Here is a 24,464-nt window from a genome sequence, read left to right on the forward strand (position 1 = left end):
TAGCTATATCACATCATTAGTCCTATGATTCAAGCATTGCGATGCTGGGGCATTCCATGGAGTACAAGGCCAATTTAGAAAGGGCCCAATGAATTTATGTGCATCTCCAGAGGTGTTTTCAATTGGAAATGAATAAAATAACATTCAACAGAGTTAAAAGGCAAGTTGCTTTGTGGTGCTGATGGTTCACTAGATAGGTTTTGCCCAAGGCTTTTGAGTCACAGATTGTGATGGACTAAAAAAGAAAGAAAAAATGAAGGCTGATCCCCACTGAAAGTTGCATGCATGAACTCTCGTGTTCCATTTTCTTCCACATCCAGTTACACTAAAATCTCCCTTGTGACTTCTCATGGCAAAAAAAAAACCAGTTTCCCTGTGCAAGCTGCCCAGTACTACACGTGTGTATCTTGCTATTGTTTGTTTATGAACTCAGCACTCTTATTTCTGATTTGCTTGCTCCATTTTTTGCGGTCCATCCAAATTTAGTGACATGACATTTAAAAAATTGAGGACATATTAGGTATAATTTACAGTGTGCCAGAGACTGGGGAATGATGGTGAAGTCACAGTCAGATATTGGAGCACAACACACATCAACAGTTCTGTGACACTGGAATTAGGCAAACTTGCCTAATTAGACTTTTTGTACCCTACCAAACCAATGGCACACTGTCAGCCCTGTGTTAAGGGGACTCTGATTCATAGATAGCAGGGAAAATTATTGGCAAAGGGAGAAATTTGGACCTCTGGCCATGCGTGTCTTAATTCAATGCTCATTTAAATAGGGCAATTTATATTATTGATTGCCCTCTTACTCTAATTTCCCTGTTAAGTATTGTAGATGATAAATTTATCTGTTAGGATTGATTCTTTCACCCTGAAAATGCAAAATCTGAAACTACTCAGGCGTTGCCTCCCTCAATGACGTTGATGTGATTCTGCTCCACCCTCGCTGCATCTGTTAATTACCCACAAACAATTGGGGTTTTTAGATTTTTTCATGCTTCTCTCACTCTCCCGCCTCATCTGTCAGAGTCGTTTCTCTGTGTCAGCAAAGAAATTTGCTGCCTGGTGGCCAAATGGAGTCCAGCCTTCAAATTCTCCTTTCTGGTTGTGATTGATGGTCGGGCTGCGGTCACATTGGAGAAGTTCCCTGTGGAGGACCTGGAATTTGGAATTTTGGGACTCCGGATTCCCCACTGCAGCTCTCCCTGTGCACCTGCTTCAGCTGTTCTAGAGCAGTGCAGTTGCCAGATGCCCCCCTAAAGGAGCATTTCAGGGATTAGGCAAATGCTAGGCAGGCTCTTCCCTACCAGTGCAGATCAAAATGAGACCTTATGGTGACATTCAAAGCCAAATCCTGCCATTTTCTGTACTTAAGGATGACCTAGAGATGTTCCTCTGGTTAGTTATCCATAAGAAATAGAGAGAAATCATTATTCCTCTCACTGGAGGGACGCTGTGAGGAAGTTCTGGAAAATCCTGCCATTTCATCACAAAGATCTTTCAAAATGATGCAAATGCTGTCGTGATGTGTGAATTCAGGAAGGCTTGAAGTAGGCATTGCACTGTTGTACAGTTCTATTGCCCCTGCTCTACTCTGAGAGACAGGTCTGGAGATAAAGAGGTGTTGGAGTCTAAAAGACAGCTGTAATACAGTATAAATCATAATATTAAATATTAATATGTAATATTTTACTTTTTCAGAATTGAAGAAATACAAGAGATATGAAGTACTAATGACAGCATACAATGTCATTGGTGAGAGCCCTACCAGCACACCAGTGGAAGTGTTTGTGGGTGAAGCAGGTAGGTGAAAAGAAAATCAGTTGATTTCTTTTTCTTTTAATATCAGCATGTTGTAGTATTCTCCAGATAATGTTCAATAATTTTCCAGGAAAGGCATTATTTGAAAAATTCCCCAGTCATTATTGCTGACAGTTTTTTGTTGCCCACTCTCTTGGAACAGGCACTGGCAGTTTCTTGCCATTGGAAAACCAGTTGGTCTGCCGGAAGGAGGGAATAAAGGACATTTGAAAGAAAGAAAAGAAAATATTTTTTGGAGTTGCAGGAGGATGACTGTTCATACCAAATTAGCTTGAGGGAAAAATTGACTCAAGTTAAAAAAAGTGAAAAGTGGAGCACAGGAAAGCCACAAGGGAAAAGAAACAAAACTACAAAACAAGGGACACTCAGAAAGCTGATCCTTTTATTTTATGACTCTCTGTGTAGAGACATTGCCTGGCACCACACCTGGCTGTGTTTTGGTGTTCTTGAAGCCAGGAGATGCACGTCTCATGTCTGGTTCAGTGCTGTTTTGGAGGCAGGGCTTGGACAGGGTGTGCAGACTGTCCCTGCATCCAGCCCCAGTCAGTGGCACTGTTCAGGCCTTGGCTTATCAGGATCTGGTGCCTGAGTCCTTTTTGATCATTTTCAAATCCCCCCACTAGAAGGCTGGAGGTGGAAATCAGGGCAGAAGAGTTGAGCAGAAGCTTCTGTGCATGCCCTGAGGAACGGGTGGTTTGTGAGAGCCCAGATAACCCCAGCCAGTCTGTCCTCCCAGAAACTCCAGCTGGGAAGGGCAGGACTGGAATAGCTGCTGCATTCCTGCAGCCCAGCAGGGCTGTGGTTGTGGTGATCCCAGCTGGAGGGAGGCTGGCTCTGAAATCCTCATTAGTTCTGGTCTCCATTTCTGCAGCAGCAGCGTTTGAAGCTCAGAGCAAGGGGAGGCAGCTCGACCCTCCCTCCCGTTGCTTGGCCCAGCACTGGAGCTGATTGCACTTTGTTCTGTGTCTCCAGGCTGTGGGATGGAGGAGCCATCAAAGCCAGCACTAATTCATTTCATTATTACTCTTTAAACATTCTATTGCTCAAAACTAAGCAAAGCACATTTTTTTAAGAACTCTACTGTGCATTTTTTTAAACTCTGCTTAACCTTTTCTTTTCAAATATGGTGCAACATTCACCATCTTTCTTTGAAAACATCATAAATTAATCAGAGCAGCGTTGTCCTGGAGAGACAGCTGGCAATATTTACATTTTTTTCTAGTTTGCTTCTGCTCCAACTTACTTCTGCAACTGCAGCAAAGAAAGTCCCAGGTGGAGCCAACTGTATCTGGCTTCAAAATACATTTTTGTTTCCGAGCTGAGTATCTCCCTGCTGCAAATGGAGCCAGCACATGCACTTGTACACATGTACACAGCATGGGAAATCAGCTGGGGAAAACAAGGAAATGCTTTATATTGTGTCTTTTAATCCCACAGTCCAGATCTTGCTATCACAACTCAGGGAACGAGGCAATGGAAGGAGACAGACTTGGGAGGACACTGAGATAATTACAGGACCCCTGAGTGTCTGAAGGAAGGGAGGCTGGAATTAGATGAGCTTTAAGATCCCTTCCAACTCAAACCCTTCCATGATTCTGTGCTGTCCAGGAGGCCTCCTTTCCCAGGCAGGACTGGTGTGTCTGAAGTTGCAGTGTGTGACTTGGCTGTTGTTTTAGAGTTCCTGGATTCACCTCTGGAAAGGGACTGTCCAGGTTCACACAGCAGAGATGATGAATGTTGGATCTTCCTGCCGATTTTCACTCTTGTTGTGTGAAGTTATTACACTTTGTTATATAACTGCCTCTTCCACCTCCAGAACTGGCTGTGATTTATACTGTGAGTAAAGTGATTGGAGATGGTATTGCAATTTAAGTTTTAAATTGATTTGTGACACCTTTGAGTTAAAGTGTGCTGTGGAAATACAAGGTTTTTGCTGTTATTGTTTGCTCAATGTTCTTACCCACGGTTAAGGCAGTTAAGCAGCAAGCTGGAAAAAAATGAGTCTGCTCAGCTCCAGCAATGGGGCATCCAGGTTAAAAACAGAGAAAAGCTTCCCAATAAACAAGTGCTGACATAGGCACAGCACTGAGCACAGAGTGAGTGAAGGTGGCCAGTCCCTGGGCTGAAGCTCTCAGGTAGCTCTTTGTCTCAGTGCTGTTAAATGGGGCCTCGTTCTGCCCTAAGCTTTGCAGTAATTCTGGGAGAGGGGAGAACATTCCTCTCTGGCTGGTAAAAAGGGATACACAGCCTTTGTGCCTTTGGGGAAATGTGCTGGGCTTAGGCCAGCTCAGTCAAAACACCCATTTCTGTCGGGTGTTCATGTTGCTGTTGGTTGTGCTGTTCAGCTTCTACAGAGTGGTCCAGAAGGAGGAATGTCTGTGATTCCTGCCTTCCCTCTTGTGCTCTCCCCCTGTTAGATTTGAAAATTTCCCTATGATCAGACCTGGATTTTTACAGTGAAAGTTCCAGTAGGTAGTGAAACAACCTGAAAAGCTTGGGGGGAAAAAAAGCTACTAAAACCAACCTTCTTCAAGTTTTGCCAATTAAATGAGCAAAATATACCCAAATGTGGAGTTTCTCTCCAGCCCTGGAGTGCTCTTGAGCTGTGCTGCAGCCAACTGCCCTCTTGGGCAGCCTGAGCACGTCTTCCCTGCCTCTGACTGATGGGCAGGTGGAAATTCTGGGTGAGAACAATGGGCCAGCCATGAGTAAAAGGCCCTGTAGCCCAGCTTACATGGTGAATAGGAAAGCTGGATGCCAGTGGTTTGGATATTTTGGGGTTTTTTTGGTGGTAGGTTTTTTATTTTATTCTACAGGTGGAGGAAATGCTTTCCCTTTTTTGGTTAGCCCATAAGATCAAAGGCTTCCTTTTGAGTTCTGCCTGGATACTGGCAAAACTCACTGGTGTGGAGAGCAGTTCTTCCCCAAGATGGGAGAGTGGGCTGGGAGTCCTTGAGCTCAGCACAGCTGGGAAGGATGTGCTGCCTGTTCAGGCTGAGCAGAGCCCGTGTCCTTCCCCCACCTGCCTCAAGCATCTGCATGCCTCTCCTCCAAGGCCCAGAAGATCCTCTAACTCTGCCTTTTTAGAGCTGGCTGCAGCTCTGCCCTGCTCATTAGAGAACCATGTGCATCTCCTGACAAACGACAGAAAAATTGAAAGCCACCACTTGCAGAAATTAGGAAGGGAGTCGCAGCCCCGCTGGCAAGCCCCCTTTTCGCCTTGTTAATTCATTTAACAGTTCAGCTGTCAGGGATGCTGGCTCTGATTGGGGAGGCAGTGAGTGTTCAGCAGAGGCTGGCTACTGATATTCATCCCAGCCCCAAACGCAGCTGCTACCAGAGGTGCTGTTCTGCTCCACTGAAATTAAGACTCTGTTAGAGCAGCCACTACATCAAGAGCATTATTCTACCAGGTTGCTGTCACCACCTGATTGTGTGGGGGGCTCTGGAGTTCGGGAGACTCCACTACCTGCATTTTAATTAAACAGAAATCACAGGTTTGGGCCAGACGTGCTTCACCTAATTTGGGAAGGTGAATAAAGTAAAATGTGGTAATACAAATCCTGTGCTAACGAGCTTGCAGCCTTCAGTGCTTCTCCCATATACTGCAAAGCTGTTTTGGATGAAAAGTAATGAAATTCATCATTTCTTCCAGCAGCTGTTGCTGGAGTAGAGTGAATGTGTGCAGAGAGGGGGTGGCAGAAGGGGTGAAGTGCTTCGAGAGACATCAGCCTTTAAACAGGCTGTAAATCCATTTGTGTGAAGAGGGGAGTGATGTGTGTCATTATAACTGATGGTGACATTGGTGACCTTCGGAATTCACAAGAACTGATGAGGCCGGGTTGTTGTTGTTGTTCTTTTTAATGATGATCTCTGAGAGCTGGTTCTGTAATGGGAAAGGCAAGGAGTAAAAAGAGCTGGGAGACAAATCCCTTTGTTTAGTAGTCCTCCATTGAAATGCCACTTTAGTTGTGCCATCATCTTTCAGAGAACATTACCTGGCTCTCTCATTTTCTTCCAAGTGGAACTGTACCTTGGAAAAGAACAGGAATGGAACAGAATGATGTCTGCTTCTTACCTCTGTCTTCAAAAGCTGAATCCACCTCTTAGTGCAAAGCTAGCAGACAAACCCAATTTCTTCCTGTTATGTGCAATTATTTTCATCTGCCCTCCTGCCTGCAGCTCCGCAGGTGTTCCTGGACTTCACAAATTTTATTTCATTCACCCGTAGCTGACACATGAAGATCTGCTCTGCCAGTAATGTCAGGGGACGCACTTGGAGCTGCCTGGCCATCTCCAGCATTTTGCAGGCCAGAAGCAGAAACCACCTGGAAAGCTCCAAGACTAAAAATAGTGAAATAGGTTTGGGACAGAAAAGGCTGCATAGAGAGAGAGAGAGCGAGCCATGATAAGGACAAAGAAGCCGTGTAAGGAAGCAGAGACTTGACTCCAAGTACTTGGCTCCCCTTTAGAAACTGCTTCCAGCACAGAGCTCTTGTCCCTTCTTACCTGGTTATCTGTGCTGGGGCACCGTCCCTTTGTGCTGAAGGCAAGGAAGGTTGGCAGGACAAGGCTCCTTTGCTCTTGGGTGCTTTAATCTCTTCCTTCAGGCCTCGCTCCTTTACGTGTGCGCTCCAGATTCCCCCGGTGGTGTCACCTCAGCCCCTTTCTGGAGAAAGGGGTCCCTTAGTGCTACCTGGACCCCCCTTTTCTCTTACAGCACATCAGCTTTATCTCCTCCCCTGCCCCAAAGAGCAGAAGAGATGCTGTGTGGAGTCCCCTGTGCCTCCTTGGTCTCAGGCTGGGAGAGGAATGCCAGGATTGCAGCGCACCCGAGCTGGCAGCCTGCGCCCTGCCGCGGCCCCTGGCTGTGCTCTCCTGTCTCGGTGGGACACGTGGGCTGGCTGTGCCTCTGCAGATAGCAGCACGTTGCTGCTGGCACAGCTGCAAGAGCTGGGTGGGCACTGCCATCCCAGATGCCACTGGAGAAGGGAAGAGAAGGATTATCACGGCCATTTCACATTGCAGTAGTCTAAAACCTGTCAGCCTTGGGGACAGTATCTTCCCTCGATAAACAAAAGGGGATGGAGGGAAGCTGTGGGGGAATGGAATGCTAAATGAATTATTGCTTTCACGTGCTCTGACTTTAAACAAAGGGCAACTTTTTCACTTAAAGAGCAACAAGCCTTTGAAATAAAAGGGTGTTTGCCTTTTAATTACTGAGACACCTCTGTAGAGCAGCAAGAGGCTGCTTTTGAGGGATGGCAGGGTGTTAGAAACTGGTTGTCCTTTTCCCCTCCCCTTTAAATTTAAAGAACCTGCAGAGCTGTTCCAATGTGATGCTCAGTTCTGGATGAGCTTTACCCTCTCATTCTGGGAATGCCTTGCTCCAGGGGTGACACTGGGTTGCCATCCTGTCCCAGTGTCTTTCTCTCCCAGGAAGGAGAAGGTCTCCTCTCAGCTTGTCCAACAATATGCTAAAAGACAAAGTCAGAGGACAGCAAGAAAGGCAAACTGTAGGAAGATGGAAGGAAAAAAAGAAGTGGTGAGACATTTCCTGGTTGGTCGGGGAAAGTAACCTCTTTCCAGTTTCTCTTGGAATTCAATTCACCTGTGTGCCAACAGCATCCCATTTCTGAGGGCAGGATTGGCCACTGGGCACCTCCCATCAGTGTTTCTTGGTGTATTTTAAACTTCTCCAGTTTCACTCGATGTACAGTGGCTCAACTGAGGGCTTGTCTGCAGCAAGTCCAATTTGGATTTGTTGTTCCCCTCAGTGCAGCTCCACTGGAGGGAACAGGAGTGTTGATAGCATGTGGCTGTGGGATCTAATCCTGCAGGGCTGTGACAGGACAGCAGAAAATAACAAACTAAAGTGTCTCCACATCAAAGCATTAGTCACTGCTTGTGTGCTGCTGGTGTTGTTACAGTGCTGGGGAGTTATGGAAATGAATTTTCTCCGTAAGGCTTGGCTCCCTTTCCTACTCAAACTGGCTAATTTTTAAGGGTAATTTTATATTCCTTATCTGTTTACAGATGATGTGAAGGTTTTGCTAATTAGACTTCCAGATTTGGTAGCTTAGCTCAGTAGCTGCTCTTACAATGGCAAGACAGAAAGTAACCGTGCCACTGTGAGTCTGTGGAAGAAGTGTCCTTAATGTCAACATGTCAAAAAGACATCCCTGCAGCTCTCTGGAGACTGAAATCTAATGTCAAGGCAGAAGGAAGCCAAGTCTGAGAGTCGTAGTGCTGTCAAAGCAAGTTATTCTACCATATAGGAGAAGGAATTTTAAGCGAATGCACTGGAAAGTAGTGTCCAGATTGAGACATAGATTTGATGGGCTTATTTGACATCTTTAATTCTCCATTGACAGTCCAAAGCTCCCTAAAATGATTTGCAATGTTTTTCATGCTGCAAGTAAAAGCCGAGCGCGCGCCTCATTAACAGCTCATTAAGTTGTTAATATTGGTCATCAGCAGCGTTTGGTACAGCACAATGCTTTATGCAGAGCGGCAGCTCCTGCTTAGCTCGGGTCTAATTGCCTCTTTTTATCACGTCTCAATGTAGGAAAGATGTTTCTGTCCTAGCAAAAATATCCGCGGGTTTTGATGCGCCGGTGCAGGCTGCGGCAGGGCCGGGAGGTGCTGAGCAGCGTTCCGCGCTGATGATGAACTCACAACCCCAAGGGTTCGATGCTGATTTTTTGGTGCCGATTGTAGCCCGAGACGGGCAGACCCCGTGCCCAAAATCATCATGAACTCGTGGCTGTGTGCTGCAGCTGTGGGAGGGGAAGGACAGATGAGCTGTTCTGCTGCAGTGCTCCATGGGCTGTGAGAGCCAGGGAGGGACATCCCTGCGCAGGGAGGAGAAGCCTGATCGTGTATGCAGAGCTCTGCTGAACTCACAGCACAGCTACTCCATTAAAAGCAGAGGAATTAACCTTCCTTTCAAAAACATGAGCGATCAGTAGTAAAGTCAAACGAAGCAGAAATTGCCCTGGTAAAGAGGTGGGGAAGCCCCTGGCTGATAACTCCTATTCCAGCAGACACAGGCTGGAGTTGGAGTGCCTTTGACTAAAGGGTTATATTTGCAGCCAAATTCCTATTTTACCTAATTGCACAGTCCTGCTCTGCTTGTTTGCAGTCATCCTGGGATATGTGAGCAAAATTTGTGCTGTAAGTATTTTCAGATGGGTCTCAACTCCCGTGGCTTTGCCTCCTCTGTACTGCTTTGCTGTGAAGCCAGCTGTGGAGAAACACAGTTGGTTTTCTTCTCTGACATCTGTTTGCTGTATCCGTCGTCAATCACAGAACTGGAGGCTTTTCAGGTTGCCTGTTGTAGACTGAAAACAAAAAAGTTGCAATTTTTTCTTAAGAAAGTATGAATTAGCAATAATCTAAAAGATCTTGGCTGCAGCAGTCCAGGCGTTGAGATGGAATGGGGGTGTGAAACTGCAGCGATGATCTCAGGGATGAAAAATAAAGAGAAAACTCTCACTGAGAGTCAAGAAAATTTAAATTTAATCTCTCTCTCTCCCCAGGAGCACAAGAACACAGTCTTCTGCGGCCTCCCTGGGGTTCCCTGACCATTGCAATCTGTAAATCCTAAATTAATTCCTCGTGGGGGTCAGCTACCCAAACTGGCATTAAAGGCACAGTGAAAGGTTATTCCAGGGGCAGATCTCACCTGTGCCCTTTGACTTTTTTCTGATCTAGCTTTTGACATTTGGTAGATGGCAAACCCAGGGGAGGGTATTTGATACGCTCTCTTGGCTGCAGTGAAGCAGAAGGATTAGATTTCAGTAGGTGCTGCCATTGCTGTTAGTGGATGTGAAGTGGGTGCTTTTGTCAGTTGCCATGAACTTGAGGTATTACGATATTCAAATGTGGCATTAACAAATTATAATAAGTGGAACATGACTACAAATAGAGGAGGAGGAATTTTGGGTCCTGGACAGGGGAAATAATCTGAAATTGGTAATTTTGCTTCTCTAATGGGTAGGTTTGTAAGAGAGTGGAGGGCAGTGCTTTCCCCTCCTGTACTGCTCCCAGTGCACACGAGAGAGGATCAGCAGCTCATCACCATCCCTTGAACAACCTTCAGCCCCTCCTGGGGGTGAATCCTGCACTCATCAGAGCTGGCACTGCTCTCCTTGCACAACTGTTTCTGCTCTTCAATGGAGAAAACCCCCAAGTGCAGGGATGTGATGGAGAGGGAGCTGCAGGAGCCATCCCTGATTTGCATGGATGTAAGAGAGAGGGAGTTTTAGCTTGCAGGCTTGTGCCTACCTAATGCTGTCGGGCCCTTGCTGTTCCTTCTCATGGCCCATCTCTGCTGACTGATGGGCTGCCTGCCTGTGTGTGATCATATCCTTCCTGACATGAAAGAAATAGAGGGAAAAGCTCATTTTATTATTCCCCCCACTTGTTGTTTTAACCACCTGTACGCCCTTTCCAGAGGCAGTCTGACAGCTCTGTGAGGGCTTTGCTTTGGGCCAGGCTCTCTCACTTCCTTGATGGATAATCTCAGTATGCAATCTGATAGCCTGTTCTAGGCTTGTGTTTGCTAAGTACAACTGTGGAATTCAGCAAAAGAAAAGTGTGTAGTTTTTGTTTGCAGGCTCTTTCACAGCGCTGCTCTGTGGGGTTTGCCACGGTTCTAATACCCAGATCATGTCTGCCCCATGAAATTCCCAGATTGCACATGGCTCACTCACATGGGAAAGCCAAACCCCCTTTAAAAAATCAGGGATCACAGCAACAGTGTGCTCCCACTGGAAGAGTTAGTGAGGAACAGGATGAGAATGGCTCCTCAGTTCAAAAAGGGCACTGGCAGGTAAGCCCCTAGATCTGTGTCTGTGGAAAAGAGACTCCACTTCCAGTCCTTGTTTCATTTCAGTTTTCAGGAATTCAGTTTGCAGGAATGCCATCTCTCTCCCTCCACCCCCACCTCCCTCCTGTATCTCTGCAGGTGCTGAAGATACCTGTGCCAACATTGGGAAGCTTCCCAGTGCTAAGCATAGAAGCTGGGGATGTTACATTTGGGGATCATTTGCAGCTGCTTTAATTTATGTTTCTTCATTACTTTAATACCCTTAAAAAATTGATGTGGCAAAACACAGCTACTGTGCTGTGGTATACAGAGGAGAGCCAAGTGTTTGCCTACCCAGACAAGATGGCACGGAGTAAAACAAGTGCAGGTGTTCCAGACTCCCAAAGTTCTCATCCTGACATCTGTTCTCTTTCTCCTCTTCACCCTTTCTTCTCCACTAAAACAGGTTTTTCTATTTTTTTCTTTCTATTCTACATCTATTTTTGCATTTCTGCCTTGTCTTCCTCAGCATTTATGAAGGTGAGAGAGATGTTTTTCAAGTTCTTCTTGTGTTCACTTCCACTGCATGAGATGTTTCAATTTCTCTTATACTGTTCTATGCAATTGTGTAAATCAGCACATACATCCCCATCCCTTGGAAAGGAGCATTTCCTACTAAAACCTGGCTTTTACAGCTGTTTTAGCCTCCTCCCCCATCCAGTTGAACATCTCAGTGATGGGGAGGCCAGATTGCTCCTTTGCAGAGACTCATTTCATGTCTCAGGGTGTCACAAACCTGCCAGGGCAGCGTTGGTGCCAAATTGCTGAGTAGGAGGGCAGGAGCACTCAGGCCCAATGTAGCAAATGGAGAGTGTTGGAGGGGTTAAGACCCACATCCCTGGAATGGGGCTCTGCCTGTCTTTGGTGCCTCTGAAACACATCTGAGTAACCACAGAGAGCTCAGCCCTTGGAAAAAGCACCGACCTCTACCACGAGATGAAGCCCAGCCTAAAAGAGGCAGAAATTAGTGGGAAGTGTGTTTTACATTCTAAATATAGCTTGTGCTGCTCCTCACAGTGGAAAGCAGCTTCACAGTTGCTGGTTTTGAAGCACAACTGACTAATTGTTATTGAGCTAATCAGCATCCCTCACGCAGCATTCCTGATGGCACCAGGCTCTGCTGCTCAGGGAAGCTCAGATCCTCCCACTGCTCTTTCCCAGGCTCTGTCAGAAAATGGCCAATAAACACTGAACATCCTTCTCTCATGCCACTTTTCCTTCATGCAAGGAGTGACTGCAGACATCTGCAGATGCACCTTTTTGGTCATTCCTGGGAGGTACCATCCTCACATTTCTTCTCTAAGCCTGTACTGCAGGAAAACCCCACTTTGCCTGTTCTGCTGATCAGTCTCACTGCTTTATCTGGTGACCTTCTGTTTGTTGTGTTGTGTTTGGCTTTAGAATCCACTGAACTATTGCTTATCTACACTGTGACTTGAAGGCAGTGGCTGCAGCTGAAAAAGCAACAATCTTCATGTCACTGCAGGGATATAACTTCAATTCAGTGAGGATGGTTTAGGTTAGGCATTAAAAAGAATAATATGAGAGTTATTTTGTGAGTTACTGTTCTATGATAGATATCCCTATTTTGTTTATTTTTATTTTTAACATATGGGTATTACACAAACTCCTATTTAAAGAGCTGTTAAAGTAGAGAGGTGCTGGCAGAGTTTGTGTGGGAATGACAGCACAATCTGGACAGAAGTCAGTGACTGAGATTACATGAAAATCTGACCAAGCTGATCCCAGTGTGACCCAGGAGGATGATGTCTGAGTCCTCTCCAAACCCTTTTAGCCCCTATTTTCCATGACTGTGTGTGCCAGGAATCAGTGTGGAAACTTTGGAAGCTCTGGTGTGCAAGATTTCACCATCAGCACACACTGAACTGAGCACTGCTGTGCCTCCTCCCTTCTTGTTAATCACTAGGTGGGGAAAAATGCAGCTGACACTCAGAACATGCTGCAAGCACCCCTTCATTATATTGAGGAGACAGGTTAGAGGATTTTGGGGCCTGGAGCTGTGTCTTTGTTCTGTGTTTATGCAGCACGTTGTGCAATGAGATTCTCTAGGTCTAACACCAAAATGGCCTCTAGGTGCTAACACCAAAATGCAAACACATTGATTACCAGGGAAGAAAGGCAGGCATGTTCTCCAAGTCATGCTTTGAAGAACTTGGGAGAAACACTTGCTAGATAGAAAAGGATCAGTGGTCTTTAAAAAACAGAAATTTGCTTGGGATTGTTTGGGATCAAGCTGATGCACAGAAAATCCTTCAGTCTCTTTCACTGCATTTTTCTCTTCATTTTTGGCCTGAATCTTTACTTAAATGGCGTGTGAGTATCAGGAAATCTTGTCCCAAACTTGTCTGTGAGTGTCCTGCCAGTGACACTGCCACTGCAGAAACAATTAGAAAACCAGTAGAGGAGAAATCCTCTGCTGCCCAGAAACTGGAGCAGATATAAGAGCAGTGAGGAATGCTTCACAAAACCAGTTATCAAGTTTGCCCAATAAATCTCAAGGATTTGTAGCCTACCTGTGCCCCAGAGCACCGTGGCAATTGTCACTGGGAAAAGGAATAGTAGCTCCATATTGATGGAAAGCTCTGGGTGCCACGCAGCCCAGAGAACAAATATCCCACGTGAGAAGAGCTGAGGTGAGCCTTCTGCAGAGCCCAGAGCTCTGGAGCAGGGAGGCCACCAGGGATTTAAAGCACCTTCTCTTTAAAGGTTAGAAGCATTTGCAGGCTCAGATTGCCTGCAGTGAGAGCAGAGGCTGCTCAGTGCAGCTGGGAAATGAGGGCAGTGATTTGTTTAAATGTGGATTTAGATGTGTAACTTTATTTCTGAGCTCATTTTGACACTCTCGCCAGGTTTCTGGATAGATTTGTTGTCTTTACGTGATCCTGCCAGCGGCAGCCCAGCCCATATTTGTTACTTTTTGTTACTAATTACTACACAACCTGCTCAGTCTTTCTCCTTAGGTTTTGGCTGAGAGAGAGTTTCAAGGAGACGATCTCAAAGGTAAATTGAAATCAGATAAGAATAGAAATGTTTACAAATATCTGCATGAGATTCCAAGGCAGGATACGTGCGCAGAATTCGACTTCATGAGTACACAGATGTTTTTTTCAGGGAAAGTGAAATGCTTTCCACCTGCCAAGAGCTGTGTTTGGACCCTCAGGGGTCTGTGTCGCTCCTGCTATAGTTGATAATGTCACTAACACCTAAAGCAGTGTGAGGTGTGTAGCTCTAACCTTGCTTTTTATGTATTTGAGATTTCAACAGCCGTGAAAAATTCTGAGCTCAGTAATTTTGAAGTGTGTTCCTAGAAGGTAAAAAGCCTTTTGCATTCACCTTTAAAATGCACTTGCTTTTATTGGCACAGGCTATCCATGTATTCAGGGAATGGTTTGGGGTTGCAAACAGGTGGGGTCTTCAGGGATGTGTTTCCTTCTTTTTGAAGTATTTCACTTCACCCTCAATGGAACGTGCTCTCGCACAGAGCCACATCAAGCGTCAGCAGCACTCTACTGCTGTCCCTCGCTGTCAACTAGAAATCTGTGCTTAGAGGAGGGGGGACACATCAGCCTTTGAAAGTTGAACAGAGGGACAGACTTACAGGGCACAAAACCAAACAATTTGCATCTTGTGGAAGCTCTGGAGTAGTGAAGAGAAATGTCTTTTTCCACACTTTTTTTTTCGTTCCTCCCGTCAAATTTGCCTCTGCCGCGCCAGCAGAAGTGCAGCTCCAGCAGCGAGCGTGTCGGTGCAGAGTTAGCACTGGCAGGCTTTAACCACGGTGTTTCTCAGATGTGCTGCATGAAGGGGTTGAGGAAAAGCAGTGTTTTTCTGGCAGTGGGTTGTACACGCCGTCTCCTCTGATGGTCGCCTCTCAGAAGCAGTATTTGTTCCAGGCTGCCACATGGCTTCCAAAGAAAAACTCTCTTGTAGATGCTGCTTCAGACCTGGGTGTTGAGAGCCCTGTGAAGCTGTCAGCTCAGGACAGACAGTGGTGTCACTCCTTAGAAAGGAAATACGCTGCTAAAGGGACCCATTTTCCTCTGTGATTGTACACATCCCTGTTTCCCTGAGCGTGTCATCCTGGCAGATCTCTGGGAGGTGTTTTCAGCATTGCTCTCTGTGATCAGTTTGGCCTCATGCTATGGTTTGTGCTGTGAAATTCTCAAAATCTTGAGGTTTTTGGTCCCTAACAGCACTGCCTTGCACTGAGGGCATCCAGCCAAGCAATGAGCACAGAAGGCAGGGCAATAATTAGACAAGTGCACCCTTGTGACCAAGCTAGGGTTTACTGATGGTCACTGTCACCTCATGTATTCACCATCCAGCCAAAAAGAAAGCAAAAACCCCACAATAAATAAATAGTTTTAACCGAGCCCTGGGATAAAGGCTATTTTCAATTTTACCTTTCACGTTTTAATTGTATAGCAATAATTTTGCAATAGAGTTGCCGATGGCAAACATGCAAAAGACATTAACTTTATTTATGTTTTGGATTATTAATGTGGCTGTTAAAATTCCTCCAGTTAGTTTTGATTGAATTGTTTTTTTGTGCGATTCTGTCGTTTAATGGAGCGGTAAATAAGAATTTCTGATAATGAGCCCAAGCATCTGTCACAACAACCTGGCGCTGGTTATTAACATTTCCATTAACGGCAGGGTGGGCAGTGATAATATGGAAACCACACAGTTAGAACAAAATAAATAGTTGGTGTCAGGCTGAGTGGGTGTTAATTACTTTTTTATTTTATAACTCTGGGGGGAGGGAGTATTGGTAGAAAAGTGTGACTTATGAAGGTCATTCTCTCTTAAGAAAGAAGTCTCCAGAGGAGCAGCTAACCGGCGCTATCCAGTGCAAGCGGTGAATATTTTATTGCTTCTATTTATGGCCCAGAAAGGGGCAGAGAGAAAAGAGACAACTTTCTCAGGGGGTCTGGCAGAAGGCTATGGCACTGTGAACACATAGAAAGGAGAAGTGGAGCCTCTGTCCTGCCTTTCTCTCCCCACTTCTGCAGTTTGAGCAGGACACGCTTCAGCACCTTTCCTGTGAACGGAACAGGAGCTGCTTTGTTAAAACCTGCCAGAGGCTCAGACAGCAGGAAGGGAGAACAGAGCATCCTCAGTAGCTGCTGGGGAGGAAAATCCACCTGCACCAAGTGGGATCCCGACAAAGGGAAGGGATGGAGTGATCCAGCTGCACTCAAAGATTGGTTTTCTAGCACTGCACAATGCAAAGAGGAAATGCCATCAGGAGCCAAAGAGGGCCAGTGTGTGCATGTGGAGGTGTAATCAAAGTGGAGCTAACAAAAAGTCGTAGTAGCAAACTGAAAGTCATTCTGTCATACATAAAATAATAGTGCATTGATTAGCAGCTGACTGGGTTTGGAGGTAATTTTAGGCAGTATTTTAGCCCAAAGTCTTGCTGCTGAGTGGCATTTGGGCTGATGGTGGCAGGGGCTGCCTTGCTCACCAGGAACAGTCGATCAGGAGCACTGTCCACTGCCAAACCACCAGGGAACCAAGGCAAAATTTTCCTTTCTTTTCCAAAGCTGCTGGCAGGATTGAGTTGATTCAGTGTCTAAGGCTCCTGCGTGGAGCAGAGCACAGCCACAACCCGAGGCTCAGCTGCTCCTCACTCCTCTTGTGCCGAGACATCCCGATGGCGCAGATACCCCAGGGCTGGCTCCTTGCTGACTTGTGGCATAAACAGAGCCTGTCCTGGGTCCTCCTGCGAATGACAAACCTGGCTATGAGCTAACTCTGCTTGTCACTGTTAATTCTTCTGTCCTCTTTCCTCTCTAGCACCGGCGCTGGCCCCACAGAACATCCAAGTCCACTCCCTTTCCGCGAGCCAGCTGGAGCTCACCTGGGACCCCCCTCCTGCCGACAGCCAGAACGGGAACATCCAAGGCTACAAGGCAATCCTCCCATTTCTACTGTTTTCATTTATCTTGCTTGGCATTGCTATTTACTTGTGAGAGAGCTCTACAAAGTGCAGTCGCTCTCACCGCATAAGGCAAATTAGAGCAGTGCTCAGGCTGCAGCAGGGAACAGCAGCAAGTCCCAGAACCAAAAGAAAGAGAATGAGATTGGGAGGGGGGAGGAGAGAAAAGGGAGAGTGTGTCATTATTTATGGAGAAAGAGAGCATGGGGGAAACAGGGTATGCAGATAAGGAGGCAGCTCTTCTTATGCAGGCAACAGATCAGCTACAAAAAGCAACACGGCTACACAAGAGCTGGGGGCAGGAAATGTATTGAAGAAAATTAACTAAGCTTTCCCTCCATCAAATAATCCAAGCCTTTAGGAAGAGCAGAACTTTCTCCCAGCTGGAAGCCTAAGCCAGGTCAGATTTTGGAAGCATTGCTTCATTTCCTTAACTTTAACAAAATTAAATCAGAGTATTAATTGTGTTTGGTTTGCAGGAGATGAGCACGTTGCAGAGGCACGCTGCTCAGCATCTCCAGCATGAGAATGGACCCTCAGAGAGTGGGAATGGGCAAGTCTACAAACACTGGAGCTTGGCTTGGGTTCAGTGTCTGGCTCTGCCTCTCTCCATGAATTTAGATCCATAAGTGAAGGAAAGCCAAGCCAATGTGAATAATCTGGCATCCCTTCTTGGCAGTAACAAGCATCCTTATATATCAATCCCTGTCCTTTCCCTTTTGTACGTATATAGATGGCTTCAGCAGCTTGGCTTGGAGAGCCAAGGTGGAGTCTTGCCTTGGCTTGTTCTCTCAGCTCTCTGGCTTGCTTTGGCCTGTTGTAATGCTCTCCCTGCCAGGCCTGTCCAATAAGTAGGGCTGGCACCAATTTCCCGCTTGGAAACAACTTCTCCAAAGGCTAATTTTATAGCATCAGGGTAAAAATTATGTAATAGAAGAAGGGGGAAAAGCACCTCAAGGAACTTTAGGGAGCATCTTTGTTACCCTCTTCAGGAGGGCATTTTCCTGGCTGTGCTGTGAACACCAGTGGTGCGAGTGCTGTGTGTGTGCAGAGGGGAGTTATCGACCATCAGGGTGTGTCAGGATGCCAGTGCTGACAGGCAGCTTGCATTGCAGGGAGTGCTTAAACTGACCTCTCCTCAGTGAACCCTGGCAGCTCATACCTGTTGTCATTAGGCCATATTCTTCAGCCTTTGCTCTGCTTTTGAGTGATGTACTCAGCTATGTGGTCATTTGACTCAGAGGAATTTGCTAAGGAAAAGATTTGGCACGTGCTGAAAAACCTGAGTATCCCAGCTACTGGAGGAGTCCAGGGCAGGACTACAGTGTCTTTCTCGTTGTTTTATAGCTGCAGTGGCCAAATATTTTCTAGGTGTAAGATATAGTACAACACATGACAGGATGAAGGGAATGCCCTCCAGTTGTGCCAGGGGGGGTTCTGATTAGATATTAGGAAAAATATCTTCACAGAAAGCTTGGTCAGCATGGGAGCAGGCTGCCCAGGGAGGTGGTAGAATCATGGAGCCTTGAAGTGTTCCGAAGGCGAGTGGATGTGGGACTTGGGAACATGGTTTGGTGGCAAACCTGGGAGTTGATGGTGATCTTAGCAGACTTTTCCAACCTTAATTGCTGCAGTTCATTTGAGGGTTCCTGGGGAGTCCCGGGGTGCTCTCTAAGCTGTGTGTTCACTGGTAGCAGCAGGCTGGCAAGGAGACTCCACACGGCTTCTGAGGGTGCTAACTAGATGAGGGTGCTAATTATTGGGGGTCCCACCCCCCGGAGCAGCATGGTGTCTGAGGGAGAAGGAGGGAGGGGGAGAGAGGGAGAGCCTAGGGAGAAGAAAGGCCAAGAGAAAACTCTGTGGTCTCCCCCTACAGCTTAACAGGGAGATTTCAAGTGTGCACGGAAAAAGACTTGGGCCAGTGGGATCACAGGGGAGGATCACGGACTTCCAATAAACCTGACATTTTCGAGGGGTGAGACAGAGCATCCCATTTAACTAAACTGTAACACCACGCTTAATAATGCTGGGATTCTGTCTCGCTGTCCCAACAGATTTATTACTGGGAGAGCGACACCCTGAACGACACGGAGAAGGTGAAGGTGCTTTTCCTGCCGGAGACCAGCGTGCGGCTCAAGAACCTGACGAGCCACACGCGGTACCTGGTCTGCATCTCCGCCTTCAACGCGGCCGGGGACGGCCCCCGCAGCAGCCCCGCCCCGGGCAGGACGCACCAGGCGGGTACGGGACCGTGTCCTGCTCACCTGGGCACAGCCAGGGCAAACGGGGCACGCAGCAGGGCTCTGCTCCTTGGGTTCTGTTGTACACGTCTTGAAAGCGGGGGAAAAAAGGTGTAAAATAAGTGGAGTGTGAGGAAAGGGAGTGATGCAGCTGGAATGAGAACGGAGTGGCAGAAGGGCCAGTCCCTAAACGGAGCTGGTCCAGAAGGAAACAGTCTGGCTTTGTTTCAGGTTTCTGCTGCCACACCTGGAAATCAGAAGGAGCTCATCTCCAGTGCCTGGAAGTTGCCCTGATGGTCCTGTGAAACAATTAGCATGCTTTTTAGAATTCCTCCTTTTTTTTTTTAAAGCTGGAGCAGCAGCCTCCCAGTCAGGCCAAGCAGTCCCTGTGCTGGATGTGCTGGGAGTGCTCTGGCACAGGGTGAAGGCAATGCCCTTGGGGTGGCTGTGAAGGGGAGGTGGCTCCCATTGCACCCTTCTGAGAGTCCTTCCATTCCTTGCCCTCTCTTCTTGTTTGCTCTGGAGGTTCAGTTTTGCAGCTGACTGGCTGTATTTTTAGGACAGGCTGTGTTTGTGACTGATTACAGGACATTTGGATACAACTGACAAATCCCATTCTCAGCTTGTTTCCTTTAGATTTAGGCTGGGCAAATAAAGCAATGTTTTATAATATATATGTATATTAGATTGACTGCTGCTGCTGCAATTCAATCTGTGTGCAATCCTTTCAGCACCCAGTGCTCCCAGCTTCCTGGCCTTCTCTGAAATCACCTGCACTACTCTCAACGTGTCTTGGGGCGAGCCAACAGCAGCAAATGGAGTCCTGCAGGGTTATCGAGTTGTCTACGAGCCTCTGGCTCCTGTGCAGGGTAAGAAAGACCTCTGATCATACATATTCATGGGAAATGACACAATGGTACTGTAGCACCTTTCATCTCTGCCCAATTTCCTACTTGCTCTCTGCCGTTTTCCAAGAGAAGCCAGGTGGCAAAGGGTAAATAAAACAATTCCACTTTTGCCAAAATGCTTCAGTGAGCCATGATATTGTGGAATATAGCTTTTGTCTTGTCTTCTCTCATTTTCTTGCACAAACTATAGTCTGTGTGATTTGAAAAGTCATTTTACAGCCGTCATTACCTGGGCTGGGCAAAGAGGAAGCTCAGCCTGGGAGTGCCTGATTGTCTCCACGCCTTGCCTTTGAAAGTGCTGAGTAGGCTCCATCCCAGAATACTTGTCAGGCACATTTGTGTTGCTTATCACATCATGTGTCACTTCTGTTATCTCAGAGATTGCCCAGGCATCAAATGTGCTGGTCCTCACTGGCAGCACCTCTGCTGTGACAGGCAGGATAACAGGACAGGGACGTGGCTGTGTCTCTTCACACGGAGTTCTCAGGCAGCATTTTTAACCCAGCACCAGAGTTCAGTTCAACCACAACAATGTGCAGGCCACAAACCTCTCATTAATTTGCCAGAAAAGCAACAGAGAAGGATTTGGCAGTTTCTCTGAAAACAAATGTAAATTCATTCCAAAGGTGAATTAGAAAAGATGACATAGTTTGTGGATGGGCTTATTAATATTTTTATATTCCTGGTAGATTGCCAATAGTTCAATAGGATGTCCAGCTTTGGCAGCATGACAGCAGGGAGAGTAATTTCAGCCATTGCCAATCCATTTTAAACTCTTTTCCACAGAAATAAGGATATCAATCACTTGTATTTGCTTCTCCTGTAAGGAATAATGATCTATATTGTCTAAATATCCATGTCTCATGCACAGAGAAAGTTAAATTCAGGATTGAAAACACCAGAATAAAAGCACTGTCAGCCCTTATGGCTGGCAGGTCTGAGCACAAAGAGCTAATACAGGAAGCACTTCTAATTCTGGCCAAGAAATGTGCACAGGGTATGCAGGAGGTTCAGGCTGGTCGGGCATTTCCTCCCTTCATTCCTACAGAATGTTCAAGAATACCTTTTTCCCCCTAAAAATATGGAAGTGTCAGATCATGTTTTCTCTGCATGTATTTGACTTAACATCCTTTAGAACCATTGTTGTCTTTTCCTCTCTTCCCCACCTCTGCCTGTGCTGCCCCTGACTCCAGCCTGTCTCTCCTTCCCCTCTGGAGGATTTCTGATGTGAGCAGGAAGGTTATGGAGGGCTCTTCCTCAGATGCAACATATTTGCCTAAATTTATTATCCAGTCTTTACCCCCCATTTGCTCTTGTGCCAACATTTTTCTTTCAGCAAACATATTTATTCTCCTGCCATGGAAAAGAATCCCTTCCTTGATGCTATCATTTTCACAGATTCATAAAAATCCCAAGTTGGGAGGGACCCACATGGATCATCAAGTCCAGCTGAAGTAAATGGCCCATATAGGACCAGAACCCAAATTCCTCCATGTGAACACTGCAGTTCATCAACCTGGATGGGCTGGACCCTCTTTCAGAGCTTTTCTCATTCATATTTTAACTTTCCACCCATCCTTGATTTTTGGCTGAGCATCCTCCCCTGGTGACACCTTTTGTCTTCCCACTCACCAGCCACCACTCACCTGCCCATTTTTCCAAGCTTTCCAGCAGCAATCTGTTCTTTAGCACAGTCTTATCCCTGCTTGACCTTTTATTGTTTAAGCTTTACACTGTTATGTTTTACACAATAATAGACAACAAGATTGCCCCAGAGCCTTTTTCAACAGTTTTTTGTTGGTTTTGTTGTTTTTTTTTTTCTTTTTGGAACACAACTTGAAAATGACAAATGCCTCCTGATTTGTCTGAGAGAAATGAAATAGTTCACCTGTGGAAGGAGGGAGCACTTTTACTGCATCCTTGTTAGCCAAGGAAAGATTCCCTGAGTTATAAATTGTATCTGGAAGAAAACTTTGAACAGAAATTGCTTGGACATTACTCTTTATTTAAGTGATTAAAACTGAAAGTATCATCCTGATTTGCATAAAATGATCATCTGGATTGAAAACCTCTTCCTTCTGCATTTTTTGGAAAGATAAACTAGCAAGCAGCCATTTCTGGCAGGAAAAATCTTTTCTAACTTCCTATCCTACCTTCTTGGTTTGAAACTTGTCATGTACATATGCAGACCCAAAAAAAACCACCAGAAAGACTCTCTAAATTTGAAAATTCTATTCTGTAAAATCTTTTATAAATCACATCCTTTCCGTTGACTTCCTTCTAGAAAATTTCAGTGAAAGCCAGAGTTTTTGTTTTCAAATCACTCATTGCCCCTCTGTCCTTTGTGCAGCGTTGAGAACCTAAAGGGGAAACTAGCTATGAACCTTGGTGAAGGGAACAACCCTGATTTCTACTGATCCCTGTAAGAAAAATTCTGAGAGAGTGAGAAGAGTGAAACACAAGTCAGAGCTCCAGCCTTGTTCAAGCTCACAGTGCTTTGGTTGCATCCCCTGTTGCCATGGCATTTGTAGCCCCAAGGCCCTGGTGAGCTGCACATCCTTCCCTCTGCATCCACATGGGGATGGTGGGTATGGCAGGATGAGATGAATGGAACACACCTGGCCCTTGTTCCTCTTCCAGACCGTGTTGGAGGTTATTTGGGGAAGCAGCAACAGAGAAATACTTGCCTGGGAAGCAATCTGGAATGTGCACTCCTCTTCGTTTACCTCCTCCTTTCTTCCCAGAATAATTACTGAGGTTACATGTAGTCTCTTGGTAATTTCCCAGATGTGTTGTAAGGTTTTTTTCCTTGTCAGTACCCACTTATCAAGCTTAAACTCTAATTATACTTATCAGTGCTGAAAATTGCCTATTATCACTACTTAAACTCCTGCTAATTGTAAGAAATACTTTCTTAGCAAACTGTTAGATGATTCTACTTACCATCTAGATGTAATAAGCTCCATTTGATTTCTATTTTTGCATTGAAACTCCCTCTTATTTTTTTGCCTGTGTGGCTGTTCCAGGGGTGAGCAAGGTGGTGACTGTGGACATCAAGGGGAACTGGCAGCGCTGGCTGAAGGTGCGGGACCTGACCAAGGGCATGACCTATTTATTCCGAGTGCAAGCCCGAACCATCGCCTATGGACCTGAACTGCAAGCCAACATCACAGCTGGGCCAGCAGAAGGTGAGGGGGACTATAAAAACAAATCACAAGTCACAGGGCACCAGCAGGGAATGGTGCACTCAAGGCTTCACATGAATTTCCTGCTCCAAGGAGAAGCTGAGTCACGGGACGTGATTCAGTGCTTTTCACAACTGTCATGAAAAACTTGTTTCCTTTTTTCCCTGAAACCTAGAATTTCATGTGAATAAACAAAACATTGTAAATAAATCATATTGCACAGGCCAGCCTGGGATTTCCAAGCTGCAGTCTGACAGCGCAGTGCATAATTCTGACTGTACTGCTCTGCAGTGGGAGGCAGAGTTGGAGTAGCTGCTGAAACCAGCAGAGGTTCCTGGATGCAAAACCAGAAAGAATTGACAATTGTTCTATCCTGACACATTGGCTTATGCAGAGGGAGAGATCTGTGATTTCCTGCTGTGTCAAGAGCAGCTGCAGGGCAGCATTCCCTGCTTGGTTCAGTGCCTGTACCCAGAGCTGGTTTTCTTATTTGATCAGTGACTTTGGTCAACAGATAATTCAACAAGGCAAATGCCCTCCAATGATACCGCCCTGTCAGGTAAGTGACAGAGCATTAGTGCAGTGGCCACAGCTCTGTTTGTTTCCCACTTCCAGTCTCTCACACCTCACCACAGACCAAGTGTAGATAAGGAATCCTTTCTAACCTGGCCATGGCATCCTCCCAAGCCAATGGGCAGTGCCTGTCCCCATGAATCTCTCCAGGCTGGTTCCACCTCTGAAATGAGAAATAGCAGCAGCAATGGATAAAATGAGAGTCCTTTTTCTCTTGCCTTCTTAACACAGAAGGTGTAACCCTCCCAATTCTTGGGGTTAATCCCTGTAGGGCCATGAGTTGCACTTTGATGATCCTAGTGGGTCCCTTCCAACTCAGGATATTCTATGATCCCATGACCTGTAAGCCCCATGGATATGTAATTGCTGGTACTGGAGCTACTGAAAAAATCAGGTCAGTAGCCCATAGAGCTACTGGTTTATGTTGCATATTTGTTGACCAGCGCTGCAAGATAATTTTTCCCCTCTCTCAGCAGAAGCAATTCATGCTGCAGTTTATTGCCACCTTCATTTGCTGCTCTCTTTTTCTCCTTCAGGGTCTCCTGGCTCCCCTCAGGAAATCCTGGTGACAAAATCTGCTTCTGGGCTGACACTGCAATGGACTGAGGGAGATTCAGGAGAAAAACCCACAACTGGCTACATAATAGAGGCACGACCCTCAGGTGAGCCCCCGGAAATGCAGGGGTTTGATGTCATCAGTTCCCTTCCTTCAGCCCCTGCTGAAGTGGAGAGGTTGTTTGTCATCCCAGCAAGGGAATGGGATTTTGTGAGAGAATGTGTTTCCAGCCACTATTAAGATGTTACTGGTTTATTATGTAGTTTAGCATATTTTCCCCTCTTTAGGAGTAGTCACAGAAAATTACCCCGACTGCTCTGGCTTTCACTGTGCTACATCAC

At 46.1% G+C, this 24,464-nt stretch overlaps 1 protein-coding gene across 3 annotated transcripts in view; it reads left to right on the forward strand.

Annotated features, from left to right (window-relative positions):
* The window catches only part of SDK1 (sidekick cell adhesion molecule 1), a 390,039-nt gene that overhangs the window by 339,527 nt on the left and 26,048 nt on the right, over positions 1 to 24,464 (forward strand). For all 3 annotated transcript variants that reach the window (XM_059862197.1, XM_059862198.1, XM_059862199.1), the window contains 6 exons: positions 1,708 to 1,809; positions 16,520 to 16,635; positions 18,716 to 18,902; positions 19,633 to 19,770; positions 22,836 to 22,997; positions 24,104 to 24,229. In XM_059862197.1, the coding sequence (XP_059718180.1) occupies positions 1,708 to 1,809; positions 16,520 to 16,635; positions 18,716 to 18,902; positions 19,633 to 19,770; positions 22,836 to 22,997; positions 24,104 to 24,229 (831 nt within the window). The remainder of the gene's footprint in view (positions 1 to 1,707; positions 1,810 to 16,519; positions 16,636 to 18,715; positions 18,903 to 19,632; positions 19,771 to 22,835; positions 22,998 to 24,103; positions 24,230 to 24,464) is intronic.

Source organism: Haemorhous mexicanus, chromosome 17, assembly GCF_027477595.1.
Source record: "Haemorhous mexicanus isolate bHaeMex1 chromosome 17, bHaeMex1.pri, whole genome shotgun sequence".
In the NCBI taxonomy this organism is placed as follows: Eukaryota; Metazoa; Chordata; class Aves; order Passeriformes; family Fringillidae; genus Haemorhous; species Haemorhous mexicanus.